Source organism: Otolemur garnettii, unplaced genomic scaffold, assembly GCF_000181295.1.
Source record: "Otolemur garnettii isolate 467f Iridium unplaced genomic scaffold, OtoGar3 scaffold00005, whole genome shotgun sequence".
Lineage (NCBI taxonomy): Eukaryota > Metazoa > Chordata > Mammalia > Primates > Galagidae > Otolemur > Otolemur garnettii.
In genome coordinates, this window is record NW_003852400.1 from 18989233 (window position 1) to 19004160 (window position 14928).

At 43.3% G+C, this 14928-nt stretch overlaps 1 protein-coding gene across 1 annotated transcript; it reads left to right on the plus strand.

Moving 5' to 3' along the window:
* Nucleotides 1-9947: 9947 nt before the first annotated feature.
* Nucleotides 9948-14134, plus strand: FZD1 (frizzled class receptor 1). Its single transcript, XM_003782659.3, has one exon. It carries the CDS (start codon nucleotides 10387-10389, stop codon nucleotides 12328-12330), a length of 1944 nt encoding a protein of 647 aa, XP_003782707.1. The 5' UTR covers nucleotides 9948-10386; the 3' UTR covers nucleotides 12331-14134.
* The last annotated feature ends 794 nt before the right edge of the window (nucleotides 14135-14928 follow it).

Below are 14928 nucleotides of genomic sequence, written 5' to 3' on the forward strand. Positions count from 1 at the left end.
ATTTATTATTATTATTATTATTTTTTTTTGTAGGACATGAACCTGCTAGATAACTTGGTCTGATGTGTGAAAATTAAGTTCAAGAAATGGGAGCTTTGTGTCTCTGAGCTTTAGCTATCTACTTTCTAATTGCCCTGAAAGATGAAAAAACTTTGCATTAGAATATGTCTTGTTAACAGCCAAACTCTGGATGCCATTTCTGAACTATGGAATGATATCCAACTAAGAGTGAAGGATGAAAGCCTGGATTTCCCAGCAATCACAATACAGTAACCCTCAGGCCTTGTGACTCACCTCATTCTGCTTAGGGAAGGTTCCAGCTCTGCCAGTTCAAGCTTGCCCAATCCTGTCAGGAACATACTCTGCCAGTGTACAGGTGTCCACGCAGGGGTGAGACATTTTGTTTAACTGCAATGATTCTGAGACCACCAAATTTGTTTTAGTGATAATTTTATTCAAGACATTTCTTAATATTTAATGAGTGCTTATAACTTTAAAATTTTTGTTTAACATTTCTGAAAAGGCTTTACTCTAGTTAGCTTAGGGAGAATGATAACCCAGCAGTTAAGCTCCTACAGGCTGTGAGTCTCAGTTCAAATCTTCATTCTTGCATTCATTAGGGGGTGACCAGTTTCTTAACCTCTCTAAGCCTCATTTCCTCTTCTGTGAAATGGAGATAATAATAGAACACCCTTCATGAAATTGATGTGAAAATTAACTAGCACATAGTATATACTCAATAAATGTTATTTCTATAATTATCTGTAACGGTATGATACAGCAAATTAGGGTATACACATTCAAACTTCTTAGTGTGGCAGTTTTTAAAAATTGCTACAAATTCTTTGACACTGCTCCCATTGAGGCAGTGCCTATTCCCTTCCACTTGCATCTGGTCAGCTTGTGACTGTTTTGATCATTAGAGCACATTGGAAGTGGCCTTGAAAGGCTGGACCATGAAAACCATGCAGCTTTGGGCGGCGCCTGTAGCTCAAACGAGTAGGGCGCCGGCCCCATATACCAGAGGTGGTGGGTTCAAACCTGGCCCCAGCCCAAAACTGCAAAAAAAAAAAAAAAAAAGCCATGCAGCTTGTGCCTTGTTGAGAAAATATTGAGCTACCATATAAGAAGTGGGAAACTTCCCTAGGACTTCCATGCTGGAGGGGGACCTCTGGCTGACAGGCCCATCAGCATCTAGCCATCCCCACAAGGAGCCAGGTGCTTTGGAAGTGAATTTTCCAGCCCTCAATTGTCTGAGTCATCCCCTAACTGCTGAAGTCCTCCCACCAGAGTTCTCAGACTTTGTAGAATACAGACAGATTCCCACTGTTCTGTGCACATACCCTACCCCATAAATCATGAGCATAATGAAACGATCTTAATTTTATATCACAAAATTTGGTGAAGTTTGTTACACACCAATGGGAATATGGAACATTTAGAAATAAAGTCTATGGGGGAAATAACAAGATAAAAAGGAAAATTTAGCCATATCAAAAATCATTATATCAAATCCTGATCTGTGAATGGGTAGTTTTCAAAAACGTGTGGTTTCCAATGATTGTGAAGTTAGCTTTCTTTCTAAGCTAAAAGTTCTATGTTAAACTGAAGGGCCTGCAGCAAATATGAACTCCATAGACTGAAAGGCTCCTCAGGGAGTACACCAGCCCATGCAGACAGAGATTGCCCTTGCTTCTCTTCTTGAGAAAATTGGGGAGAAATGAAGCTGAAAATAAAAGCTTTTGGTTTACAGTGGACCCTGATAGCATTCCATCCTATCAGATTGATAATGCAGAGATTCCTAAAATCAATGTGCTAAGGCAGTTTTAACAAATCTGCTTGCCTATTGATTAATATTCTGACTTTGAAAAGTAAACACATGTGCCTCTTTGCTGTGATCAGAATGATAGTATATTAAAGAAACCAAAATAAATAATGCCAACTAGATTATTACTGTAATTTTATAAATGAGGAAACCAAGTTTTCTCTGGAAAGAAAAACTTACCACTATAAAAGAAATGACAATTGAGTGGCACCTGTGGCTCAAGGAGTAGGGTGCCGGCCCCATATGCTGGAGGTGGCGGGTTCAAACCCAGCCCTGGCCAAAAACTGCAAAGAAAAAAAAAAAAGAAAGAAATGACAATGCCTTTTACCCAGCATGGAAGAATATGTCCATTTCTGTCCAGGCCTAGAAATGCATGTGAGAATGGTGAGTCCATTCCCTAATGATCTACTCCTGATTCAGCTCAGATCACAGGAAAGCTTCATATTGACTTTCATTTCCCTATAGAAACACCAACTCCTAAGATTGATGAACCATTCTATCCTGGTTTTTATCATGGCTAGATGTGAGAAATGGTCTTCTGACATTGCCTTTGTGGTGTTTGATATCCTATATACTAGAAAATCCAAATGCCTGTCACAGAGCTAGGATTGTAGAAGAATTTTATATTTCCTAATGAGCTTTATTTAGTTAGATTTTAAAAGCTGTGGAGTGTGTCTTGTTTCCCTAGATACACAGCTGTGGTAATGCATATGGTAACTGCATGGGAATCCTTGTTCTTCACTGAAAGGCTGTGTGAGCGAGTCACTTTTGTAAGGCCCCATTTCTAAGTCTTGAATGAGCGTGATCATCCTTCTACCTGTATTACAGTTGTTGTGAAAATTAAGTCAGGTATTATGAGGACTATTTTCACAAGGGGATATGTATTTTTTTTTCTTTTAAGAATTAGGACATCTTCAATCTTAGATTTCTAATAAATTACAAATAGCCCAGTGCTTTTCTTTACCCTGGCCAGAAAATATTATCTTATCTGAAGTGAAAATGCCTGGGTACATGCCCATTGGCCCCTAATTATAATTCCAAAGGTGTTATTTTAGGAGGAATTTGCACCAACACTTAAAAATCATGGATTGGCTTTTCTGTTACCTTTACCTAGAGGATTTTGAGTTAAAGCAAGAAACAGAGAATTTGATCAGACTGTGATTTTAAAAGATGTGCGGGTGACATTATTTTCCCATATACAAAAAGTCAAGTCATCCAGAAGGGAGAATAAATGTTCCCTTTCAGAAGCACAAGTTTTGCTTGTTCTCCTAATGCAATCTCAAAATGATTGCAAACTCAGCTCCCTAAATGTGAGCCAATCAGAGGAGGCCTCTTTAAGTATGTGAGGTATGAAGTTTTAATTTACAAGGGCTGATGTAAGTTTCTTTCCAAGCACCTCACAGAAAGACTACATTCTAAATCTAAGACATATGCCTTTATGTTTTGTACACTGGGAAAGGACACTCTTTTCAAGACATGATACTGGGAAAATTGGATAACCATGTGCAGAAGAATGAAACTGGAGCACTCTCTCAAAAGTTGATATAGAAAAATCAACCCAAGAGAGATTAAAGACTTGAGTGGAAGACCTGAAACTATAAAAACACTAGAAGAAAACCTAGAGAAAACTGGACAAAAACTTGATCTTTTAGGCAAAAAATTCATGACCTCAAAAGTACAGGCAACCAAAACAAAAATAAACCAGTGGGGACTCAAATAAATGACAAAGCTTCTGTACAGTAAAAGAGATAATCAACAGAATGAACAGACAACTTGCAGAGTGGGAAAAAATATTTGTAAACTATACATATGACAGGGGATTAATATCTAGAATTTGCAAAGAACCCAAACAACTCAACAACAACAAAGAAACAACCTCATCAAAAAGTCGGCTAGAGACCTGCATAGACATTTTTCAAAAGGAGACAAATAACCAACAAGCATATGTAAAATGTACATCACTAATCATCAGAGAAATGCAAATGAAAACCCCAATGAGCTATCATTTTACACTGATCAGAATGGCTATTATTAAAAAGACAAAAAATAACAGATGTTGGTGAGAATGCAGAGAAAAATGAATACTTATACACTGTTGATAACTATGTAAATTTGTGCAACCTCTATGGAAAACAGTATGGAGATTTCTCAAAGAACTTAAAATAGAACTACCATGTGATCCAGCAATCCCACTTCTGGGTATGTACCCAAAGGAAAAGAAACCAACATAAAAGAAACACCTGTACTCATATATTTATGACAGCACTATTCACAGTAGCAAAGATGGAATCAAACCTAAGTGTCCATCAGCAGAAGACTGGATTAAGAAAGTATGAAATATATATATACAGATACACACATACAATAATACTATTCAGCTATAAAAGAAAATGAAATCATATTTTTCGCAGCAACAGGGATGGAACTGGAGGCCATTATCTTAAGTAAAAGAGCTAAGAGAAAGACAAATACTGCGTGTTCTTATTTACACATGTAAGTAGAAGGTAAATAATGCATACACTTGGAAGCAGAGTGGGAGTGATGAACAGCAGAGACTCTGAGGGGTGGGGGGTGGATGATGGGAGGCTGCTTGGTGAGGACCAGCTATGTTGCTTTAGTAATAGATGCACTGAAGACCCTGACTTCACCACAAGGCAGTCCATCAGTGTAGCAAAGTTGCATTTGTATGCCATGAACATCCACAAATAAAAAATTAAGTGGGAAAAAAGATTTAAAAATTTAAACGTGAGCAAGATTTATATGTATTGACATGAAAATCTTTTCATGATACATTAAGTGAAATAAATATAATATGATAATATGTATATGGTCCCATAATAATCATAGCCAACATTGAGTTAAAAAAAGAAAAAAGCCTGTATGTTTTTCGAGAGTTTTACCAGAGAGTATACACTATTTCCCATTGTACCATGACAACAGAACTGATTGAAGCAGAGTTATGCTTTTTGGAAATGGACATTTAAGTAACGTATTTAGCAGTCTTCTTTTATAATGTAATCTTTGAATTACAAAAAAAAACTGTGATAATGATTAACCTATCTTGTTGCTATAAATTCAGTGGTGATGATTTTTTCCCTTTCATACTTCTATTTTTAGAAAAGTATGTTTTGTGAGATTCTGTACAAGTAATCCATGATTCATACTTACAACTACTGAACACACCCATTATATTAAATCTTTAAGTCTTATCATGTTTAAAATGCAAACTAACAAATTATGGCTGGCTCTTCAATAATGTCAGTTTAGAATCTTACTATGAATTAGCTAAATGCACTCTGTAAGATAAAAGTCACGATAATCACACTGACAATCTCTTATGATAAGTTACTTTAGGCAAAGCTAAATATATGTTTTTATTTATTTATTTTTTTGAGACAGAGTCTCACTCTGTTGCCCTGAAAATAGACTTTTCAAAGGACGTCTATAAATTGAGGTTCTGCATGTGAACCTATGCACGAACTATCTCACCAATGTCAAGAACAGATTTATGTAAGAATGCAGGAAAAAAATGAAGAAAGGAAAGACTTATTTTTAGAATTTCTGCAAAAGAAGACAGATGTTTTCAAAGATAAGAATTAGCTTATACAGAAATTTCTGACTTGGAAATTCAAGAAGAAATGAGGTAGAAAGCTATGCTGAAAGCTTGGGTAGATTTACACCTGCTGTCTCTTCCCTACAAAGGTGATATAATAGACTCCTACATGGTGCCACCAAAAAGAAGAGAATTGTGTAGTCTGAGTTTCCTGTCACTATCATCCCAATCAACAGCCCTTCTCTAAGAATTCAAGAAGATTCAGAAATTCAAAGGCCAAGTCCTCACTTTCTTCTCTTGACCACATAAGTAATACAGAAGTGAGAGTCTAACCCTATAAAATAAAAATTCAGAATATGTTAGGTCTAATCCATCATTTCTCAAATAGCATTGATGTTAAGCAACATATTGGTACAGTATAACATATATGTGTGTGTATCCATATATCCCAAATGGAGGAAATACTAGCTAAGACAAAGTTTAAAAAGGACTCTTTATCTTGTCACTTCTCAGAGATAATTAATATACTGGGCCATTGTGAATGTCCAATAAGAAAATTAGAGTATGGTCTTTCCCTAAAGTTATTTAAACAAATTTACTTCACAGAAGACCCTTGGGAAATATACTGTATTTCTCAAGAAAATTTGGAAAATGCTGGTCTAATGCATCAGTGAATCCCAAGATTTATACACCCATCATATCCTTGTATAGAAAACTATGTTAAATACTGAGGAATCACCCAGAAGAGCCCCCAGAAACCACATTTTCTTCTGTAAGTTTTTAGGAGTGGCCATGTTCACATGGTGTTACTCACTAGAAGGCCTACCCTGGGCACTTACTGGCTGTGGAATCTTAACTGCTTTGTGCCTTAGATTCTTCATCTATAAAGGAGATAATAATCAGTACCTACCTCAAAGTACAGTTTAACCAACACAATGAATGGACGCATGGTGGAAAACAATGCCAAATACGCAAGGTAGATGCTCAAATAGAGTCTTAACCTGTGTTATAATCTCTGTTATCCAACAGGGACAATTCAAGCCTGTATCCCACAAGCCAGCAACAAAACAACTCGCCTAAAAGCTTAAGGTCCTTCAGGTTGTACATGGTGATTCAGCTCACTGCTGTGCGTCCATGTACATGCAACTGTATGTAATTGGAAGTGGAGCTCCATCCCTGGTTATTATCCTCATTCAGCCTGACATAAGCAGTCTAGAGAAACCTCAGAAGATTTGATAAAGGCCTGATAAAAAAGATCTTTGACATAAGAAAACTTGATAGCATCTGATGCCTGACAAACCAGTATTACAGAGGAATGGGGTGATGTCTATAGTTTTGATCTGATTGAATTATTTTTATTACCAAGTTCATAACAGTTCATACTTATTTAGTAATTTTTTATTGGTGGATCTCAAACTTTTCTACATCCTGAGAAAATAATGTACTCTAGACTAAAGTTAAAATATACTACTCATGTTTCTCTTTTAAAATTTTGTTATCCACTACCCTCATGATCTCTCCCAAAAGACATTTCATAATGCTGGTTGTTATTGGTTACAACTCTGAACTGTTTCTGATTTTAGTGGCTTCCTCTGTATCATATAGGTTTGATAGTCTAGGTATATAATACATAAATAGAAAATCAAGTTTGCTGGATTTTTTTAAACTTTGGAAGATAATTCTCAAAAAATGATTTAAAACGAAGTTATAAGCTCTTTTTTCACACAATCTATTGAAAGAAAACTTCTACAGAAAACTGACTTTTTAAAGATAAAGAGAACTATAGCTATTTAAAAGCATATCAAAAGGAATAAAATAAGTATCTAATAAGGTTCAAGCCAAATAAGGCCATTTCACCTGAGGCACATCCCTTAATACTTCTGGGCCTGCTATTCTTAATGGTAGACTGCAGAAAATTAACTAGTTCCTAGAAGACATCTTTGGTTCCTTCCAGTTCCATGATCTGGTAAGAATGACATTTTCCCCCATCTTTTTTAACTCTAGTTGTACTTCTGAGCCTTCTGCCTACTAAACCACACTGTCAGGTGGCAGATGAAATAAGTTCAAGAATTTCAACAGAATAACTTTTGAAACAGGAGAATGTCACCTACTCTGAGAAACAGAACTGAGGTCTCTGTCATATTCCCTGTGCCACATCACTTTGTGGGAGAAGGGGAAGGATTTGGTGTGATGATGGATGTTTAATGCATGTGATGCTTCTTGGCAACGAATACATTAGAATAAATTCACTTTCACTCAGTCCATTCACCTAGAATGACCTTGAGAGAATGGAACACAAGACAGATAAGTCTTTATAAGGGAGACATAATAAAAGAGTGGCTTGGTAAAGTCCCTAAGCATGGGATATTGTCAGCACCGGCACAGTGGATGGCTAGAGATGGGAACACTGGGGCCAGGATGCTAGAGGGCAAAACGAATGGTTATTGAATGTGAGCGCTCCAAGGACCTCAGGGAGCATCTGTGCTTCCCAATTGTTTTTTCTATTTCAGATGTCATGATCTACAGCTAATACACACACCCACACACTCTCTCTTGCTTTCTCTCTCACATGTAAAACCTATTGTACATTTAGTACCTGTTGCTTCTTTAAAAAAAGAATAATTGCTAGGTATCAGAAATGCTTGAAAACAAGTAAATGTTTAATCAATTTACTGCCTCCATGAATATTTGAAAAACAATATATGTATCAGAGACAAATAGATGTCATTTTGCTTTAACATGTAAAGATGTGACTGCCCATTCTTTAGATACACCAACATGTGTGGGGATGAAATTCACAGAGACCTGTTAGTCTGTAGTACAAGTCACAGCTGTCTTAAAGGGTGGCCTTTATGTGTGATGAATATTAAAACTTCCTAATACAGCCAGGTTGCCTCTTTCAGGCGTCCTGACCCATTCCCTGCTTACATCGAGAAAAATGATCTTTGATAGCTCCCTATTGTCTGTATAATTTGGCCCAAATTTTATCATGTGGACTAAAACCCCCTTTCTGTCTTCCCACAATGCCTGGGCCACATTCACCTTCCCCCTCCCACCCCAGCACCTGAAGCTTTTGAGTTTCCTCTTTCATACCTTGGGCTTACTTCTCCACCAGAACTCTCCCACCCCCTTCCACCTGAGCGAGTTTCTTCCCCTGTGCCTTTTTGGCTGTGAGGTTGACAACAGTGATAACTGATTTACATTTTCATGCTCCATTGTATTATGCCCGTCCCTGAGGCTGGACCACGTCTGGTTCATTTTTATACCTTACAACCCAAGATGGTGTTTTGAGTCATAATGGGCGCTTGGTAAGTAAGTATCCAGTAAATGAATAATAGAAAATAAGTGGATAAAAGTATACAAAGACCGAGTCTAAACATAGGCCAAAAAATCCTTTCTAGAATTAATAACACAATGACACTTTATTGATAAAACTGAGTCACCCAGTTAAGCATCATTAAAAATAATCTTACGCAGAAAACAAGAACGTTCATCTGTCGAGATGGATTATATTGTTTTGGAATTAGAGAATATGCAGTTTGCTTTTTCCTTTCCGACTGTTTTTTGTTTTTTTAACTGGTGTCTCCAGCTCTGCAGCCCAGTCCATGGAACCTAAATGGCCCAGGTCCCGGGAGTTCCCATTAGAGTCCTGGGCTCCCCCCAGGTCTAGAACGGCTCCCAAGGGTCCAGGCTACCAACGAGTGCAGCTCCAGCCGGCGCCACCTCTGCGGTCTGGAGCGGCGGGGACCGTCCCGAAGTGGGTCCCCCATTGCTTCGGGAGTCGGGTTCTCATGTTTTTCTCTCTCAAAATTTAATGGATAGTTTTCCTTTGCTTCTGTTCTGACTTGATTAAAGAGGAGAAAAAAAGATTGACTACAAGGAGAGTAATAGTGGCAGAAGGCTCATCTGGCTTTACTTTTTAAATTCCATCGAAGTTTGTGTTTTGTTGTTTTCTTCATTTGACAAGGATCCCGTGAACTTCTCCTCCGGGGAAATGGCGCGTCCAAAGCCCGCCAAGCCCAGCCTGCAAACTTTAGGATTTATTAGAGTAATATTTTAGACTAAACCTCGACAGACACAAACTCAAAGGAAACCGTGCACTTCTTAAGTCAAAGGCATCTGTTCTCATAGCAGCGCTCGGTTTGCTGTTTGCAGCCAGCTCTAGGAGCTGGATTTTTAAACAGGAAAATGGATAAAAGGAAAGAAAAGCCAAGTCCCGCGGTCCTCCGACTCCTATTCATTATCTCCAGCAGCATATGGGACCATTCTCCTACTTATCCTCGCCCTTTCTTCCGCCAAAGCAAAAGCAACCAAGCCTGTCCCGCTTCATAGCAAACCTACTCTTTGTGCCTGAGCAGTGCCACTACCACCACTTCCTCCTCCTCCCGCCTCCTCCTCCTCCAGTTCGCCGCCAGCTTTGGCTCTGGCTGGGAGGCGGCCGGCTCCCTTTGCGCCGGGAAGCCGGTGCCGCGATTGGGCGACGGTCCCTGAGCCTCTAGTTCTGCGTCGGTTTCAAGGCTCCTCCCTCCCGGTGAAAGACAGACTGCGGGGCGCCTGGAAACCGGTCTGAGGGCGCGCGAGGGAGAGGAGAGGGAGCGAGTTGAGGGATTGACACAAATGGTCAGGCGGCGGCGGAGGAGGAGGCGGAGGCGCAGAGGGGACCCGAGGCCGCTGGGCTGCGGTGAGTTGCGCGCTCTACGGGGCCGCGGCCACTAGCGCGGCGCTGCCAGCCGGGAGCCAGCGAGCCGAGGAACAGGAAGGCGGGACACGACTCCAGCGAACCCGAGCCACCAGGGCTGTCCCTGCCGCCTGCGCTTCATGAATCGCAAGTTTCCGCGGCGGCGGCGGCTGCGGGACTCAGAGCAGGAGCCGGGGCAGCGGGCCGAGCACAGCTCGGCCTCGACGGAGGGCACCGGCACAGAGATCTCCCTGGCCGCAGGGGAAGCCGCCGCCGGTACTGCCACTACCAGCCCCAGCGGAGCGCCGCCAAGAAAGGAGCCGAGAAAGTATGGCTGAGGAGGAGGTGCCTAAGAAGTCCCGGGCCGCCGCCGCTGGCGCAAGCTGGGAACTTTGTGCCGGGGCGCTCCCAGCCGGGCTGGCGGAGGAGGGGAGCGGGGACGCAGGCAGCCGCCGCCGCCCCCCAGCTGACCCCCGGCGCTTGGCGCGCCAGCTGTTTCTGTTGCTTTGGCTGCTGGAGGCTCCGTTGCTGCTGGGGGTCCGTGCGCAGGCTGCGGGCCAGGGGCCAGGCCAGGGGCCCGGGCCGGGGCAGCAACCACCGGCACCACCACCACCCCCACAGCAGCAGCAGAGCGGGCAGCAGTACAACGGCGAGCGGGGCATCTCCATCCCCGACCATGGCTATTGCCAACCCATCTCCATCCCGCTGTGCACAGACATTGCGTACAACCAGACCATCATGCCCAACCTGCTGGGCCACACGAACCAGGAGGACGCGGGCCTGGAGGTTCACCAGTTCTACCCGCTGGTGAAAGTGCAGTGTTCCGCGGAGCTCAAGTTCTTCCTGTGCTCTATGTACGCGCCGGTGTGCACAGTGCTGGAGCAGGCGCTGCCGCCCTGCCGCTCCCTGTGCGAGCGCGCGCGCCAGGGCTGCGAGGCGCTCATGAACAAGTTCGGCTTCCAGTGGCCAGATACGCTCAAGTGCGAGAAGTTCCCGGTGCACGGCGCCGGCGAGCTGTGCGTGGGGCAGAATACGTCCGACAAGGGCACCCCGACGCCCTCGCTGCTACCGGAGTTTTGGACCAGCAACCCCCAGCACGGCGGCGGAGGGCACCGCAGCGGCTTCGCGGGGGCCTCGGAGCGAGGCAAGTTCTCCTGTCCGCGCGCCCTCAAGGTGCCCTCCTATCTCAACTACCACTTCCTGGGGGAGAAGGACTGCGGCGCGCCTTGTGAGCCGACCAAGGTGTATGGGCTCATGTACTTCGGGCCCGAGGAGCTGCGCTTCTCGCGCACCTGGATCGGCATCTGGTCCGTGCTGTGCTGCGCCTCCACGCTCTTCACGGTGCTCACGTACCTGGTGGACATGCGGCGCTTCAGCTATCCAGAGCGGCCCATCATCTTCCTCTCCGGCTGTTACACGGCCGTGGCCGTGGCCTACATCGCCGGCTTCCTGCTGGAGGACCGGGTCGTGTGTAATGACAAGTTCGCTGAGGACGGGGCGCGCACTGTGGCGCAGGGCACCAAGAAGGAGGGCTGCACCATCCTTTTCATGATGCTGTACTTCTTTAGCATGGCCAGCTCCATCTGGTGGGTGATACTGTCTCTCACCTGGTTCCTGGCGGCCGGCATGAAGTGGGGCCACGAGGCCATCGAGGCCAACTCGCAGTATTTTCACCTGGCCGCCTGGGCTGTCCCGGCCATCAAGACCATCACCATCCTGGCGCTGGGCCAGGTGGATGGCGATGTACTGAGCGGAGTGTGCTTCGTGGGGCTTAACAACGTGGATGCACTGCGTGGCTTCGTGCTGGCCCCGCTCTTCGTGTACCTGTTCATCGGCACCTCCTTCCTGCTGGCCGGCTTCGTGTCGCTCTTCCGCATCCGCACCATCATGAAGCACGACGGCACCAAGACGGAGAAGCTGGAGAAGCTGATGGTGCGCATCGGCGTCTTCAGTGTGCTCTACACGGTGCCCGCCACCATCGTCATCGCCTGCTATTTCTACGAGCAGGCCTTTCGGGACCAGTGGGAGCGCAGCTGGGTGGCCCAGAGCTGCAAGAGCTATGCCATTCCCTGCCCTCACCTGCAGGCGGGCGGAGGCGCCCCGCCGCACCCGCCCATGAGCCCAGACTTCACCGTCTTCATGATCAAGTACCTCATGACGCTGATCGTGGGTATCACGTCGGGCTTCTGGATCTGGTCTGGCAAGACGCTCAACTCTTGGAGGAAGTTCTACACGCGGCTCACCAATAGCAAACAGGGGGAGACCACTGTCTGACGTCGGGGGCGCAGCTCATTCCCAGCCCTGGCCAGACAGCCAGCCCGGTGGCGTCCAGGCCAAGCCCGGCTGCTCCGGCTTGCTCACTAGACACACTTTCGCAGGCTCCTAAGCACACAACAGCTCCTGCGAAAGCTTCCGTCCCTATGGCAGAGTAGTGCCCGACCGCCAGAGGGGGGATGGACCGACCTCTTGCCCTCACACTCTGGTACTAGGATTGTGTGCTTTTATGATTGTAAATACCCCGTGTAAGATTTTTGTAAGTATATTTGTATTTAAATGATCAATCACATGTTTTTCTTTATTTTTTTTAATTATTTAGGGTGTTTTAACCATTTCAGGATTTTTCTTCTTGCCCTTTTCGGAGCACTGCAGGGGAGATGAACGCATTGGCAGAGTGCGTTCGATCGTCCTCCCTCCTCTCCCCTCCGCGGTGCTCGGGCCTGCCAGGGAGTCCGCTCCGGGCGAGTTCGGCGCTGCGGGCGCGCCGGGGGCGGGGGCCTGCGCCGAGTCACCGCCCGCCTTCTCCACTGCCGCCGCCTTTCCTTTCCTTGCTTCGGGTAGGGGCTTGTGAGATAGAGAAGAAGCTGCACCAGGCTTCCAAATCCGGAGGTGGGCCCCTGCCCATTCCAGTTCCTCCAGTGTTCAGCGGCAGATTGGAAAGGCCTGTCCCTTTGACTCCCTGAAGCTGAATTTTAACTGTCCAGAACCTTTCCCCAAATTCCTGGGGTCCCATGGGTGTGGGCGCTGGCAGTTGCAGCCTCCCTTCGAGCTCACATCTAACGTCCAGGCACTCCCTCCCTCCTTCCCCTCAAGTGGTTAGAGGGTGAGTGGAATAACCATTGCCAAACTTTTTAAACTCTGATTTTTGGTGAATGAGCTCATTTCATTCTCTAGTGTCTAAAACCTGGTATGGGTTTGGCCAGCCAGCGTCATGGAAAGATGTGGTTAAGGAGATTTGGGAAGAGGCACGAAGCTTTGTGTGGGTTAGAAGAGAGAGAAGGTAGGGGTTATAAAACGTTAATTCTAATTGCATACTGATGCCTGGCACCCTGCCTTGAGGAATGAGACAGCCCGCACTCAGATTTTACCCTTCTGTAAAATGGAAACGTTGAGGTCACCTGGAAAGTTTTGTTAAGGCAATGATCTTTGCTTTCGTTAACAGGACAGTAGTAACAAAAATTGAAAAAGGAGATTTCAGTGTACTGGACTTCCTCAAAATGAAGTTTTATTTTCTTACTTTTAATCAAATAATAATCAAACATATATCAGAAGCTTTAAAAATGTAGAAGTTGTACACTTTGAACAGTTTGATTGTTATTCAGCAAAACATTCTGAGGAACAATCCACCCTACTAATAATAACCCGGTAAGATTTCAGGAGGTAAAAGCGGGGGGAAATGGATGGGGTTAACTCCTGAAATAAATCAAATCTGAGCATGCATGCTAAAGGGAGACTGCTGCGGTCTACTGCTTTCAATCCTGTGTGCTCCTTTTTTGGGTTTACAGAAATATGTCAAATGTACATCTTTCAAAGCCATTTTAGTTCTCTGTGAAGGAGATGAGCAGTCCTCCTGATTGTATTGTTTTGAACTTTGAGAGTTTATCAAAATGCCGGTAGTTAGGACCTAAATTTATCTATGTCCGTCATACCCGAAAATGACATCGGTCTTTGAATTTGGTATGCATTTATTCTGTTCACGATCACAAAATCATCTATATTTATAGAGGAATAGAAGTTTATATATATATATAAAATACCATATTTTTAATTTCGCAAATAAAAAAAAATCAAAGTTTTGTACAAAATTATGTGGTTTTTGTGCCTGAAAGTAATAGAACTTGAACTGTCTGCACTGTCTTTACATTTTGTAGTGTCTCATAGCTAGTCCCAAAGTATAAACATTTAGGAATTTAGTGAAAAAGTCTATCCTTAGACCTTCAGACCAGTCCTTCCAGAGAATTACTCTATTTGCATTGTTGTGATTGGCATTTATGAAGTCCCAAGAAAAGATCTATTTTCCTGACCGTAGAAAATATAAGCTTGCAAATTATTTCTTTACTCAGAGAGGATTATTACAAAAAGAACTCTAATTTTAATATTAAAGCTTTCTTTTTCTTCCAAGGAGTAAATTTACATGGCCTTTTATAATACAGAGGTTTATTTTTAAGCCATCACCTTTTGTCAAAATTTTTGTGAGCTGTTGTCTTATTCCATAATCTTGGATATTACAAAACCATAAATAGACAATAAATGGGTAACTGTTTAATAAGCATTTTAAACAGCAATTTGGTTTATAAGGGTGTTTTGTTTTTTGCTTCTGAATACCCATTTTTTATCATTCAAGGGACTTTCTCCAGAGACATCACCTAGCTGGTTTGCTCTGAGTTAGGATTTTTATGAGTGTGTACATATGTGCATGTGTTTATTTAGAAAATTATACACATTAATTTTTATAGGGATACAAAGTTTACTTGTACATTTCATAATATGGGAGTATGGTTATAAGAAATGGAAAATGCTAGATGGAAAGCCTCAGATACCTTTGTAGGTTAAAAATATCATTACTAAATTTTTCCATGAAAACGTTTTGTGATA

What these genes read in the sequence shown, in the direction of transcription:
- FZD1 (XM_003782659.3), top strand. Translation starts at nt 10,387, where the DNA reads ATGGCTGAGGAGGAGGTGCCTAAGAAGTCCCGGGCCGCCGCCGCTGGC.